The following is a 15,929-nucleotide window of genomic DNA, read 5'->3' as shown; positions in this document are numbered from 1 at the left end:
TGAACAGCCTTTGCTCTTTCTGCCCAAATCACACGTTCCTCTACCCCTAACAAGTTCCAGTGGACTACAGCTAACTTCAACCTCTCAGAATTAGAGCTTAGCTGCTTGCATTCCTCTAAAATTACAAAATGCATACTTACAAAGGGCATTTAACAACAGAAAGAAACAAAGTACCCTTTTGGGTTTAAATGACGACTGCACAGGTTTTGTCTTAGCACTTTTGGTGGGATAAAGATGATTATTATTAGGCAGGCCATAAAGAACACACAGTTTATAGATCAGAACCTGAGTTCAGCATATGTGAGCAAAAAAGATTATATGCTGTAGTTCTACGCTTTGAAGGGCACAGTCTTAACTCCTCATCTTGATGAGAGCTGGCTTTCCTTTTTCTGGACTGCTTTTTATTCCCAATCCATTTCTAGAAAAATAACAATAAAAAAGCTAGCAAAGCAAGTAAATAACCTTGGTTAACCAACTACTCCAACTACACCACTACATGGTGTATGAACAAATAGAGTACTAACATGAAGCCTTGAAGTTATTTTAAGAATAGGATATGCTAACTTAGTCTAAACAACAAAAAATTATTACGTTAAAAAATATAAATGCTTCTTTGCAAACTAGACAATCAAAGAATTTCATTAGAAAATTCTGCAATAAGCATGAGCTTATTTCACCAGTAACAGAATTCATTAAGTATGTAACTAAGAACCACCATCTATATGAAACTTCTTTCTCAAGTTATTCGCAAATTAGGATAGCCAAAAAACTAAAAATGTGACTAATTGATTCTCAACTCGTGCATAAAAATCGTACGAGCTGACAAACCATAAAGTAATCTATTATCATGTCCTTACTTGTTCTTGTTGTAAAACTTTGCTTTAAGATTGTAATGACGTGTATCGAGGATTCCGCTCCTCAGCTGGTTCAGTAACACTCTTCGTTTTGAACCTTTTAGTTTACAAGCTAACAAGCTACACAAGTACATCACTGGTCTATTTTTACGCTATCTATTAGAGTTAATTATTTACATGTTATTTATACTATCTGTAATTACAGAAGTCGAGCTTTCCTTTACGTCATTAGCAGTTCTCACTCTTCCATTGCGTTTCAAGTTCTCACGCGTTGCAACAAAAAAGAAGAAGAAACTAAACAAATAAAGAACTTACAAAACATACTCAAAACAAAGAAATGTTAAAGTGAACCTAGCATAGTTACGACAATTTTATTGCTAAGCTAAAAAGAATGCAATATCACACACAACGTGCGCATAATTAGCGTGCTTAATTTAATCTAGAAGATTCATTTTTTATCAAGATGTAAACACAACAAAGCATGCACATGTAGTGCCAATAACTGCTTCCCTGGTAGAATATTATGTATCTCATGGACTGGAAACTATGCATAATTTGTCAAAAAGACACTGCAGATGGTCTACAATGTCCATCAAACTCAAAAAAAAAGGATGCAGGAGTTGGGTACTCGTCATTTGCGAAAAATCTGCAAGAATTTATTAAAATTGATATGTTACCGGTGAATTTTGACGTAAAGTGTCTCGATGGAGGTAATGGAATAGAAGAAACGCTGAAAGAACGCCATGCATCATGGCATAAATCATGTAGGAATCTTTTCAACAATACAAAATTGCAACGTGCCCTGAAAAGAAGTTTAAGTGCGGAGAAGACAGACGAAGAACAAACATGTGAAATCGAAAAAGGAGGTCCAGCTAAAGCCAGAAGAGCAAGCTTCCCTGCAGCTTGATGAGAGTGGCTGGACCGAAATTTTGACTAACGCAGGTATATCTAACAAAGGTGTTGTACAGTCATTCATCGCTTGCAATCATGTGGCAAGAACAAGACGCGCACATCAAGTTACAGCAGCCAGTCTTTGCTACCTACAACAAGATGCCTATAAGGAGTATGTCATGAAAGTTGACAATGGAGAAGCTAAAGAATTCCACATTTGGAAAGAAGATATGTCAAAGGATCATTCACAGTTTCTGTATTGGACCAGAGTTTTGGAAGTAGAATTACTCTGTTTACAACTAGTGCGATCATTTAGAGAAGCTAATTTCTCCTTATACTTCCAGTCAATTAAGCAACTTGTCCCGTGGATGTTTGCTTTGGACAATGTTGATTATGCAAGATGGCTTTCTATCCATATCCGTGATATGTCGGAGCTTCCATTCAAACATCCTGACGTCTTTAACCAGTTCTCCAAGGGCTCGTTTGTAGTGCATAAAATGACGAAATAGTTTTCAGCTAAAGCATTAGATCGTGCTCACGAGCAAGTTAATGCAGTGGTAAATGGAGAAGGTGGTGCTGTGGGACTAACCGAAAACCTTCCAGCTTTAAGGAGATGGATGATTGCAGGTCCATAAATTCCAAGAATAACTGGGGAATTCTAGACGAGTACACATGTAGACAGTCAGCTACACCATGAGCAAAGCCCATCCATTCAAAGATAATTTTATAAAGATATCTCAAATGTCGTCTGTAATTTTCAAGCGATGGGGAATCCTTTTGTAAAAGAGAGCAAAGACCTATTTGCCATCCACACAAATGACGTGATGAACAGTTCCGTTGTTGACACGATGAAGAATGTTGTAACCCTTGGAGAAGAACAATATCAAGCATTTGTTAAAGAAAGATTTGTTGAGAGAAGCAAGAGTATTACTGAAACGTTGAAAAAAGTTATCTGCCAACGTTTAAAACAGGAAGAAAAAGAGTTTTGTCAAAAGATAAAGTAAATATACAAACTCTGAAACTAGACTGTGCCTTTTTTTCAAAATTGTATATAGCCAGTAAAAATCGAAGTGGTGATCTCGATGATTTCTTTAAATATGAGAACCAACCATGGCCACCATCTCGCTCACAACCAGGAAGTTTGCGTGCTTGTAATAAAGCAGACTTGACAAAGTTTATCGAGCCCATTACCAAAATTCAGTCACCAACTCCCGATGTTATTATTTTAGACGGGGCTGTTGTTGTTCAAATAATTTCACCTGGAACTTGGGAAACGTTGGAAGAGTACGCACAGTTTGCTTTCATTCCTTATGTGTTAAAGCAATTTCAATCAGCTAAAAGAACTGATTTAGGGTGGGATGTATACAAAAAGGATTCGCTGAAAAAAAAGCACGGGAGAAGACAGGCTTTGGTCAAAGCCGCAAGGTTTCATCCACAGCACGTATCCCTACTGACTGCAAGGGCTTCCTGCGCGTAGATGCCAACAGAATGGATTTTTTCAATTTCTTAGCGCAGAAAGTTATTTCCCAGCAGATTCAAGAAGGAAGAGAAATTTACAGTACATTTGAAAAAAGGTCTTGTGCTTCCCTAAAAGAACCGAAGGATGAATGTTGGAACCTTGTAATCACGAAGAGGCTGACACACGATTGATGGTGCACGTGTTAGATGCAAGTGACTGCGGCCACCAGAGGATTGTTGTAAGAACAAATGATACTGACGTATTGATACTGGCCATTTCAATTGTCAAAAACGTCAAAGCAGAAGAATTATGGATTGTTTATGGCACAGAAAAGCACTTGCATTATATTCCCGCGCATACAATTGCATCGGCTATCGGACCTGAAAAGGCATCTGTTCTACCGTTGTTTCACGCTTTTACGGGGTGTGATACTGTATCCTTTTTTGGAGGTCGAGGAAAGAAAACTGCATGGGATGTATGGAATGTACTTCCAGAACTAACATTAGCGTAGCAAGACCTAAATTTGTTGCCAGAAAGGATTTATTGTTCGTCCTTGCAGGTAATTCAGAAACCGCCAAAGTCATGTATTATTTATCAAATAAGGTCTCTATTATGATTCATATAATGTTTTTCAGGTGATTGAGTGATATGTTGTCCTCTTATATGATGGTACAAGCAATCTCACCAGAGTCAATGAAGCTAGACAAGAGTTGTTTGCCAAAAAGTCCAGAACACTGGATAACATTCCACCAACCCAAGAAGCGTTGCTTCAGCACACCAAGCGTGCATTGTTGCAAGGTGGATTTTTCTGGGGGCACCGCTGCTTGAAAGAGCAGGTTATACCAACTCCATTCGGTTGGGGCTGGTAACGTGATGAAAATTCTTGGTTACCAAAGTGGACAAATCTCCCTCAATTTAAAGATGCCTGTTATGAACTTATTCATTGCGGATGCAAAAGTTCATGTTTTAGTCGTTGTAAATGCGTCAAAGCACATTTAGTTTGTACTTGTTTGTGTAATTGTGGGGGTGATTGTCAATATCACGAGGGTGTTAAAATTATTTTAATATTACTATTCTTGGTTAGGCGCTTTTTCAATATATTTAAGAAAGAGCAATAACACTAAACAAAACTGCTGAGTCAGCAATTTTAAAACACTTTTAACGTAGAATATTTCAGAATGTATTGCTCAAAAACAAAAGTTGTAATATAGTTTTTCCATCGTCTTTAGCTGTTGTATAAGAATATACAGGGAAATTGCAGATTTCTGTGAACCTTATTTTTTTTACTATCGACGACGTAATCAAACACGACATTCGCAGAACTCGTTTTAAATGTAAAATATGGGCTGGCCCTATATCAAATTTTTGTATTTCTAGGCATAGTAAGAATGTGAGAAAATTTCACACTTGTATCATTCAAGTGAAGAATTTTGTTATTAACAGCTGTACTAATATTATTGGATGGTTTTAGTCGTTGTGTTAATAGTTTATTGTTTTGGTTCTGTCTTTAGTTGTCTTTAGTGATCTGGTAAGTAGAATATCTAGGAAGGTAAGTTGTTTGTTCTGTTCTTTGTCCATGGTGAAGGCTATGTTCTGTGTGGTGTTGTTTATTGTGTGTAGAATGTGTTCTGTTTTGTCTTTTTTGACGATAGCAAAGATGTTTGTCTTTTTTGACGATAGCAAAGATGATTACAGTTTTGCATCCTTTGTCGGCTGGTAGTATGACTATGTCTTCGTCGTTTCGTAAGTTTCTGATAGCTTTTTGTTCTTCGTTGTTAAGTGTGACTGGTCTTTTGAGGCAGAGGTTTGTCGTTACTTTGTGGCGAATGTCTTCTTTGATTTCATCATTTAAGTTGGTGAATTTCAGTGATGATTCTAGATCGGCAACGAAGTCTAGTTTGTCAGCGTCTTTGATGTTGTAATTTAAGCCTTTGCTTAAAATTTTAGTCTGCTGTACGGTGAGTGGTTTGCTTGATATGTTCTTGACCCATGAATGCGTGTCGGTGTTAATTTCCTTAAATGATCTCGATTTTTGTAGTTTTCGTTGTAGTTCGTTGTGTCGTTTTGTTCGATACGCGTTTGTTGTTTCTTTGATAGTTTCGTCAATGGATTTGGCATCTGTTTGTGTGATGTGATTCGTGATAGTTTCTCGATGTTGGTTTAATTTACGTCTGTAGATTCGTAAGCGGTTGTGAGCGTCAGATATGAGGATGTTCAGCATACGTCGGCCGTTTGATTGTGCTATTTGTTGGGCATAATTCGTTTTTATTGGTGGTTGGTAGTTGATACTGTTCGGTAGGATTCGCTGTTGTTTGCAGTTGTGTAAGAAGTGTAGTTGCTCCAACGTCGATATTTCTTTGCGTGCGAATAATTCCCACTTTCTCGTTATTCTGAGAGTATCAATCCCATATGTCGATTTAATATATTTGAAAATTGGTAACCCAGGCATATTATGATAATGATGAGGATTCTCTGGATTTGTTCTAAATTTTTATTAAGCTTTCAACTCGGTGCTTCGAGCCTTCGTCAGAATGTAAGAATATATATTTACATAGATTTTGTAAGCGTCTGGAGCGTCGTATTGGTTGGTTAGTAAGTAAGTTGATATTATTGGATGGTTTTAGTCGTTGTGTTATTAGTTTGTTTTGCTTTTGTCTTTAGTTGTGAATAGATGATGGGGATGTCAATATGTCTGTTTATTGTGTTGTTGTCTTTGTTGTACCATGCCTCTTTGAAGTCTCGTGCGTGTTTTGTCTGTGGGCGTACAAGAAGTTTTGTTTTTGTCCAGTCAAATGTACGGTGGCCCGTATCTGCAATTCACAAATTAATTTGTCGATGCACAAACATTCTCTTAAATTCAAAAACAATGTATTTGATAGAAAAATAATGTTCTGAAGGCACAACAAATTTGCCACGATGCAAATCAAACTAAAAGTTATAAACAAATTGAATATTGCAATACAAAATAAAACTGACCAAATGCACAAAACCAGTTATCGCAATGCAAAATCAAAGTTCAATAACAAAGCCTACCGGTCATATCTTCAGGAGACTAGGAACAAGAAATTTTAACCGGGGGGTGACAATAAAAGGATTTTTGTTTATCGCCTTTTAATATAAAACTAAATACCAACTACCACAAACTAAAATGCAGGAAAACGAACAAGCTCCTAAAGGCGAAGACGATGTAATTAAGAACTATTTTACGCAAGGTTTTGCATATGAAAAAATCCTGCTTCTCTTAAGGCGATATCATGATATTGATATGTCTTTACGAACTTTACACACAAGACTTCGAGCGCTTGGTTTACGAAGAGAAAACATTGAGTTTGATTTGAACAGTGTTCGCCAGCGTATTCGGCAGGAACTTGATGGACCTGGAAATTCCAGTGGTTATCGTTCCATTACTCATACCTTGAAGCTAGAAGGGATGCAGGTTCCTCGCGAGACGGTCAGACTTTTGGTGAAAGAACTGGACCCAGAAGGGGTAAACTTAAGGAAGTCTGGCACTCTTCGTCGACGAATTTATCATTCTCCAGGGCCAAACTATGTTTGGCATGTGGATGGCTATGTTAAGCTCAAACCATACGGCTTTCCGGTGCATGGATGTATCGACAGATATAGTCGTAAGATACTGTGGTTGAAAGTATGCAGAACAAATAATGATCCTGCAGTAACAGGAAAGCATTTCTTAGACACTGTTACTAAGTATCAGGGTTGCCCAACTCTATTACGAACAGATAATGGCACTGAAAACGTTATCATGTCTGCAATGCAGGCATATTTAAGAAGTATGTGTGAAGATGAATTGGCTGGTGTTAAGGCACATAGATATGGCTCATCACCAGCAAATCAGCGCATTGAGTCCTGGTAGTCATTGTTAAGAAAGCACAGAAGTAACTGGTGGATGAATTTTTTTAAAGATCTTGTTGTGACTGGTGTCTTGGACACATCTTCTGAGATGGAAAAGGAATGCTTGTGGTACAGTTTCTCTGATCTTTTGCAAGAAGATTTCAACTCTGTTATGCGACACTGGAACTCTCACTACATACGAAAGTCAAGATTTGACACAGTTGAAGGATGGCCAGATGAACTATTTTTTCTGCCCGAGTGTACACAGGCATTTGATCACCTCAAGCCAGTTTCTGATGAACAACTTCAAGAAATGATTCAATATTGTAATGAATATGAAGAAGACAGTATTATTCAGGAATACTTCCAAACTATTGGAGAACAATTAGGATTATTGAAACCAGAAAATTGGAGGCAGGCATTAGCTAGATATCATAGCTTGTGTAAGTTTGCAGTTAAAAATACATAAAAATGCTCAAGGTTTATTCAGTCAACAAATTTTTCAATAACTGTAAAAAGCGTAATATAGACAACAAGCATGACAGTGCCCATAATGTTAACACAATTACTTGCTTAATCAATGTTGAATGTTTTACTAATCACATACCATAAAGTAATATTAAAGTAATATTTCAGTTGCACCAATTTTATTATAGTTTTGAAAAAATGGCTCCATTCATCAATGCAATCAAGAGATAATGCAAGAGCTTGCCCTTTTGTGTGTGCTCATTTACATAAATATTAAGCCTGTTAGAGCATGTCTGTGCACTTGGAATCCTTTTCTAGTCATCATGAACAAAAAAAATTGAAGGTTTTGGTTCAAAGCCAGTTGAAGGGACATTTGCAGCACCAGTTGTAAACATTAACATGTGGCTTGGTGTTACCGATGGAATATACTTTTTTTCCTCTTCAGTCAGCTCAATTTCTTCATCAGCCAATTCTTGCAATAATGTACCTCCTAATTAAAAAAAAGAAACAATTATTTCTTGACTAAAACCTTCAGTGTCATACAAAAACACATCATGGAGTCAACAAGTAATTAACTTATTAGATAATGGCAGTGGTTCATGTGTCCAAATAGATTAGGGAACACAGAATATATATATGTATATTACTGAAGCATGAGAATTATGGCAGTATTAAAATAAGGGAAAACATGTTTTAACCTTCTGCGGCCTTTAGAAATTAAATAAATTTTGCCATCACTATTTCCTCTGATTGCCTCCTTATATTTCCAATTGGTGCTAAATTTGGTTTTAAAATTTTAAGCAGCTTTTTCACATCCAGTTTATCATCTGGGTCATACATGAAAATGTGTTGTGCCATGCCTTTATGTGCTCTAAGTAGTTCCAACACCTACACAAAAATTTTTTACCACAAAGATATTGGTGACTTTTATCTTAGATGATAAACAACTCATTACTCAGCACTGACATTGTAATATTTCAACCGATCAAGCAGCTGATCAAGCATCGGCTTGCATTTGATCACAACAAAGTATTCTATGACTTCTTTCAAAAAAAGGTCTTTATTCTCTAGTTTAAGAGATGATGGTAGACCATCAATTTCAACACGCCAGTCTGAACATTCTGCAAAGGCATTGTTTGCATCTTGTTGGGTGTCTGCTTCTTGCAACTGAAAATACATAAAACAGGCATAAAAATTTTTCCCATAGCAAATTCTCTATTTAAATATTTAGGAAATGCTGGCTTAACAATTTTCCGTAAAACATGGTAAACATCAGGTAAAAAAGTTTGAAAACATTTCAGCAGTGTTGGGAAAATTAGCTTGAAAAGACAAAGATTTGCAAGAAAGAAGTCAAGATAAAAGACCACAAACATATAAAAAGTTTGCAGTACTGAAATGAATACTTAGAACTATGATATTTAAATATGATACAACTTACCTTTTTAAGAGAATTCCTTACAGTTATTTCAACCACTTCTTCCAACTTTGGTTCTATTTTTCCACCTTCAATATATTTGCAAACTGTACTTGAAAGAGCACGAGGCACTTCACCACCTTGAAGAATCATTGTGGCAAACATGCGTCCAACAATTTCAAAGTTTCTAATTTGAAAAGCCAAAACATTACATCTGATAACATTGCCAACCGACATACCTGTTATAAAAAAGAAAATAAATAGCATCTTTAGATGTCACATGATTTTCACATTGACCTACAATAGCCTTACCTAAAAAACATTTGCTGTCTTTGATGATTGATTTGATAAGTAGGTGAAAAAGCTCTCTCCGAGGACCACCATTATCAATCGCATCCTCTTCCTCTTCAGTTTGAATAGCAGCAAATGTGACATTCAGTGTGCCTTTTCGTTTCAAAAGCCTTTTCGCCTGAAATATGGTTCTGTTGTACCCCAAATATTCAGCCTACTGATTACAATTTGCCGAAGCTCTCCTGTAACTTCAGCCTTGGCATGTTCTATTATGTGGTGCATGAGAGTTTTGTGATCTAAGTTTTGTTTTTCTTCATTAGAATTTTCAACATGCTGACCACTGTCTGAACATTCATGCTGATATAAGCTTTTTCTTATGGCCTCCTTAACAGCTTTGTTCTCATCAAAACCCATTGGCCTGAATAAAAAGCACATTGATACATGTAAAATAAAAACTTTAGCTTAATCGATACAATACTACTTACATAAAATCTTCCACAGAAAATGACTGAATTACGTCATGGTCATCTTCAATTTGAACAGCACCTAGTTGGACATCTGAAGGCTGTAAGCCTTCATTATTTTCATCATATACCAAATATTCGTCCTCTACCTCGTATTCACTTTGAAAATATTCCGATATTGGAAGCTCACTGCCACTACTTTCCTTCAATGGACCCACTGGGCAAAGATACAAAGTAATTCGAGAATATGCTTTGCATAGATCTTCTTTATGTTTACACATCGTAAACGTTTCTGAACTGCCTGGAATAGTATTGGCCAATTTACCATCTGGATATACCAAAACATATCCACGATCACGAGAAAACTTACGGTCATAATCTTCCCATTTCTTCAAAGCAGCCTGCCGCACCTAATCATAATTCATTGCTTTTCCAACTTTCACTGGAAACGTCTTTCCAAAAACTCTTTTGGGCTCCTCTCTCTCGTACTCCATCAGCCCGATATTAATTAAAACGTCGTCCTTAACGTTTTTAGATAAACGGGATTTTTTTAATTTCGGCTCGAAGTGCGAACGTCTCTCGGTTTCCTTTACCTTCATGAATGTTGACAAACTTGGCAGAGAAGCAAACGAACCACCAGAAGGCGAAGTTGTAGAACTGGGACACGAAGAAGCCGAGTCATTGTTAACCGAAGTATTAACTTGCAAATTACGAATCATTGTATCACTAGTATTGTTCCTCTTTCTACCACAACTCGGACAGAATATAAAGGAAGCCTTCAAACTGTATCCACAACCAGCGCAAAACATTTCGTTCAACGACAGTTCACTTATTTTGTCTTATAACTATACTTCAAATGTGTTAATTACGAGCGAATTACCAGTGGCAAACACCATGTGGTAAACAGTGTCTCTTCTTACAATATTGCCCCCCGGTTAAAATTTCTTGTTCCTAGTCTCCTGTAGATATGACCAGTAGGCTTTGTTATTGAACTTTGATTTTGCATTGCGATAACAGGTTTTGTGCATTTGGTCAGTTTTATTTTGCATTGCAATATTCAATTTGTTTATAACTTTTAGTTTGATTTGCATCGTGGCAAATTTGTTGTGCATTCAGAACATTATTTTTGTATCAAATACATTGTTTTTGAATTTAAGAGAATGTTTGTGCATTGACAAATTAATTTGTGAATTGCAGATACGGGCCACCGTACAAATGTGTTGTTGGTATCGTAGGTATGTTCTGCTAGTAGTGATTAGGGTCGCGTCGTTTGATTGCATTCTTGTGTTCAGTGAGTCATGTTTCAATTTTCTTGGATGTTTGTCATATGTAGTGCTTGGGGCAATCTTTACATGGTATCAAGTAGACCGCGTTGGTTGTGTCAAATGTCGTTGTTCGGTCTTTATGTTTAGTGAAGTATGATTTGAGTTTGTGTTGGTTTATGTGCGATGTTTATTTTGAATGGTCGGAGTAGTCTTGATGTCATTTCTGATGTTCCGTTTATATGTGGTAATGTTACTATTTTTACTGGTTCATCTGTAACTTCGTTAGGTTTTTTAGTTTGTGGTTTGTTGTGTATTTTGTTTAATAATTTGTTGATAAAGTTTCGTGGGTAATTGTTGTTTATGAATGTAGAGTATAGGTAGTTGCGTTCATTCTTCCTGGCTTCTTCTTTATTGCAGTGTGTTTTAATCCAGTTAAAGAGAGTTCGTATGCAACTAATTTTGTGTTGTGTTGGGTGATTGCTATTAAAGTTGAGTATTTCGTCTGTGTGTGTATTTTTTCTGCGGACTAATTGTGTTTTTAATGTGCCGTCTTGTGATTTGGTAAGGGGAATATCTAGGAAAGTAAGGTGTTTGTTCTGTTCTTTGTCCATGGTGAAGGTTATGTTCTGTGTGGTATTGTTTATTGTGTAGAATGTGTTCTGTTTTGTCTTTTTTGACGATAGCAAAGACGTTGTCGACAAATCTTCTCCATAGTCTGATGTGTGTGTTGTTGATGACTGACTGCTTTTCAAGGTGTTGCATAACGGCTTCTGCAAGGAAGGTGGATAAAGGAGAACCCATTGGTGTTCCTAAAATTTGTCGTTAATACGAATTTTGGAAGGAGAATTCAGTGGAGAGGCAGAGTTTGAGCAGATTGATGATATCGTTGGAGAAAAATGTTGAAGAAAAAGGTTGAAGGCGTAAATCAGTCTGCTCCAATTGCCAACACTATCATGCAGCTTGTGACTGCATCGGAAGATTCGTCCAGGAGCACTGCTACAAGCGCTTTCTGGTACCGCGACAATGGGGATGGTTCACCTAACCCTAAAGGTTTTGTGAACCGAACCAACGCTTAGCTGCTTCCAGCTGCTGGTGTGCCTAATGTTACTGGTGCGACTGGTGCCCTCTTTCAGCCACACTTTAACTTAGATCTTAACGCAACAAAAAACCCTAACATTGGGTTTGCTGCTCGCCGCCATCTTTGCGCCGGTGCTAAAGCCGTCAACATGATGCTTCCCCTCCCCGACATCTTGGGCTTCTTCAAAGACATTGACTAGGCTTTCTTAGGTGTAAAGTTTACTTTGAACCTTACTCACGACACTGCTGAAAACACACTTCATAGAGCAAATGAAGTTGGTGATAGACAATTTAAGATAAATCATCTTTCACTTTGGGTTCCTTACATAAGGCCTTCAATCGAAGTGCAGACTATGATGGAAAGCAAGTCGGTCGCTGGATACACTCGTATGCTGTATTTTGAGCAAGGTTGTATCTACCAAAAACGATTTGGCCCTAATCAGATCATTGCATCGTGGCTTGTAACAACAAACAGTAGTGAAGAGCTACCAACTCACATCTTTGTGGCTATCCAAGACGCTGAACGCTTCAACAATCAGGAACAAACTACATATGTCTTTGACCATGCTAATTTAAGTCAAATTTATGTTGAGATCAATAACACTCAAAAGTATCCGGAAAAACCGCTTGATGTTAATTACACATTTGCTAATAGCAATTACAATAGAGTCTACATGATGTTTTAGGACGCTGCAATGAAGTACAGCGATCCATACACAGGCTTTCAAGTAAGATTAGGAGACATTGCAAGCCTATTTCCTTTTTACCATTTCCATGTAAGTGATCATGCCGATGTTTTTAGAAAAAAAGAGCAAACACTAGAATTCGTTGGACTTTGGAGCAAGCTTTTCGCAACGCGAGTAATGCTGGTGGCAGCAATAAGAATAACATGTTTTGTTTGGTGCTTAGTGAACGATTTATTGGACTTAATGTGATAATCGGTAGAATGGACATAATCGTTTAGACTGTTAGTCTGATGATTAGTCTGATGTGATGTGATATATTGATATTAAAGATTAACAAACAAAAAATTTTTTGGACTGTTTATTTACGCAAGTTGTTTTGCATGTGAACAAAAATGTCGGACATTGATAACGCAATATTTATTGAAGCTCTCAGACCCGCCATGGAGCGAATAATCATTCAGGAATTTAAAGGCACTGGTATTTATCTTCCTGGGTCAAGAAGTGTAGAAGGCGGTTGCTTTATTGGAAATCTTGTTGGAAAACTCATACCTACGGTCACTAAACTCATACCAAAAGTGTTACCGTCTCTAGGCCTAGCAGCTATATTAGGTGCTATCACCAGCAATACGCAAAAAGCAGTTGCTGGTAGTGGTGTAGTTAGGAAAGGTGGTGCAGCTGCTAAATGTGGTGGACGTAATAACTACACAGTTCACGTCGTTACACTTTCAGCGCCTCAGAAAAATCACCTGGCAAAGGCAGTCAGAGACGGAACCGGAGTGACTTTACGATTTACCAAAAAAGCACTTGACGGCCCTGACATGTTTATGCTTACTAAGAAGCAAATTAAGCGCATAATGGGTGCAAACCCACAGGATCTGGGTTGGATCTATAATTGCCTAAGAGTCCGATTACAGCCATGGTGCACGCAAAAAGCGTTTTATTCTTTGGTTCTTCACTTCAGGTATAGCTGCTCCCATCGTAGCGCCTGTCATAGGGAAAATCCTTGGATTTGGAACGTCGGGGAAAGGAGTACACCTCCCTGGGACGCGTTGACGCGGGTGAGGAAGTGGAAGCCACTATCAAAGAAAGATATCAATCGTATAGTAAATGATACTTTAAAAGCAGTAGCGAATTATTGGACTTAATGTGATAATCGGTAGAATGGACATAATCGTTTAGACTGTTAGTCTGATAATTAGTCTGATGTGATGTGATATGTTGATATTAAAGATTAAAAAACAAAATCCTTTTTTGACTGTTTGTATACGCAAATTATTTTGCATGTGCACAAAAATGTCGGACATTGATAACGCAATAATTGTTGAAGCTCTCACTGTCAATTTTGGGGGGTAAAAATTACCTTTAAAGTTGGGAGTTGAATGAGTGCCGCAGAATGCCTCGGTTTTGAAAGGTAACATTTTATAGAGGTATTAATTATTTAAGGGTAAAACTTACGGTAGTAATATTTAGTTAGGGGTAAATTCTATTAAGGGGTGAAATTTATCAAGGGTGATTTAGATGAACATGCAGTTGCCCCATAAATTTGGAGTACAACGAAATTACACAGAGTGATGCAGTTTTTAGGGCACAAATACATGTGGTAATGCTTCAATGGGGTTAAAACAAACTCTGAATCCTTAACAAGAATAATTTAATTAGATCAAAAAAACAATCTCTTTATTTCAATAGAAAAAGAATGAGCGTAGCTATCTCGAGAATGGAGTAAAGGGTGGCTAATATTAAACATGCGCGTTATTATCAATAAAAAAGATTAGATTTAAGGAAAAGTAACGAGGTTCAAAATGCAAATACAACTACTCAACCATTGACAGAGTATTGGCAAACATAAATACTCTACCATTGGCAGAACATTCATATTTGGGAGGGGGGGATTCATGTGTTCATATGTTATGATTCCTAAGACTGATTAATTTCATTGTAAAGTAGAACGGGCACAAATGAATAATAGTGCCCCCAATTTTTAATACTCCGCCGCCCTTGAGTACTCCCCTCAATAATTGAGCTAGCTACGCCAACATAAAACATGCGTACACCGTAACAGAAAAAATGGTCTAAATGTCCAGTGTAATGGTTTAAACGTCCACTTAATGCTTACTTTAAACTGGCAAGAGCTTTAATAAATTTTTTCATGCTAATTCTATTTGTAGCAGAGTGTTGCAACCCAACAAAAACGAAATCAATAAAAGAAGTACATCCTTATGATCTTGTGGATAATCTATCGAAAATACATAGTATGTTGCATAGAGCGTAAAAAGGACTGTGTCGAAAGAAAATGAAGTTGCGTCAATGAGTTGTCGTCCTTGGACGCACAATAGTAGCCGGTCAGGCTTCAGTATATTTCAACCAATAACCAAAACTCGTGGATAAGTGGTGCGGGTTATTTTGTTCGGCGAATCATCATCGTCCTAAAACATACACAAAGAAGAAAATGCTTTAGTGTTTAAAAGTTGCCTCGATGAATGCACTGTATGGAAAACGTTCTTAGTAAATTAAAGAAGAACATCGACACAAGCGTTGAATGCAGTTCAATAAAAAGTCATTATAATTGCTTACCGACAGCATTTCCATCAGGCTGTTTTCAGACGTTTTTTTGGTTAGCAAATGGACTAACATCATCACTGGACTTGTTTTTTCAAAGTCTGTTTAAAAGTTAACACAACTTAGCACTTATAAAATATTATATTTTCCTTAAATATTTTGATAATAGATTTACCAAGCGAAAAGCATATAGGGATGACAGTGTCATCGCTACACCTTTTAATTTAAAACACTCTGTAACTAAAAGTGAGAGACCTGCCAGGTGGGAAACGGATACGTATTAAAGGAACAATTGCCCAACATAAAATTCGAAAATAAAAGAAAAAATTGGCTTTATTACTTGATTATTTTTGTCTACTGGATGAGTCCTCTATTCCCTCTGATACCGCTTTTTCTAGGCACCTTAAAGTATTCTTGATGAATGGACTTTTTCGACTTAATCCTTTGCAGTACTTTAAGATTGCTTTTCGATAAGTAGAGAATGAAGACTTCATGTCTTTAACGGCACAATCATCTCTCATCACTCTGCAGTATTCATGGCAAATCTAAAATTGCAAAATAATATTTGTGAAACATATGAAACGTCTGAGCTCAGACCCGCCATGGAGGGAGTAATCACTCAGGGATTTAAAGGCTCTGGTATTTATCT

General features: G+C 37.1%; 2 protein-coding genes across 2 annotated transcripts; both read right to left on the bottom strand.

Moving 5' to 3' along the window:
• Nucleotides 1-8,227: 8,227 nt before the first annotated feature.
• On the bottom strand, nucleotides 8,228-9,126 carry LOC124458360. The gene is made up of 3 exons (XM_047008389.1): nucleotides 8,963-9,126; nucleotides 8,491-8,691; nucleotides 8,228-8,412 (listed from the first exon to the last, which is right to left on the bottom strand). Exons 1-3 carry the CDS (start codon nucleotides 9,101-9,103, stop codon nucleotides 8,242-8,244), a joined length of 513 nt encoding a protein of 170 aa, XP_046864345.1. The 5' UTR covers nucleotides 9,104-9,126; the 3' UTR covers nucleotides 8,228-8,241.
• Nucleotides 9,127-9,207: 81 nt separating this feature from the next.
• LOC124458406 lies at nucleotides 9,208-10,077 on the bottom strand. The gene is made up of 2 exons (XM_047008424.1): nucleotides 9,715-10,077; nucleotides 9,208-9,647 (listed from the first exon to the last, which is right to left on the bottom strand). The coding sequence occupies exons 1-2, from the start codon at nucleotides 9,972-9,974 to the stop codon at nucleotides 9,392-9,394; spliced, it is 516 nt and encodes a 171-aa protein (XP_046864380.1). The 5' UTR covers nucleotides 9,975-10,077; the 3' UTR covers nucleotides 9,208-9,391.
• Between the last annotated feature and the right edge of the window lie 5,852 nt (nucleotides 10,078-15,929).

The sequence above is a fragment of the Xenia sp. Carnegie-2017 genome, unplaced genomic scaffold (assembly GCF_021976095.1).
Source record: "Xenia sp. Carnegie-2017 unplaced genomic scaffold, XeniaSp_v1 HiC_scaffold_6, whole genome shotgun sequence".
In the NCBI taxonomy this organism is placed as follows: Eukaryota; Metazoa; Cnidaria; class Anthozoa; order Malacalcyonacea; family Xeniidae; genus Xenia; species Xenia sp. Carnegie-2017.
The sequence above is the reverse complement of the archived record's forward strand: the minus strand, read 5'-3'. Positions and strand labels throughout refer to the sequence as shown.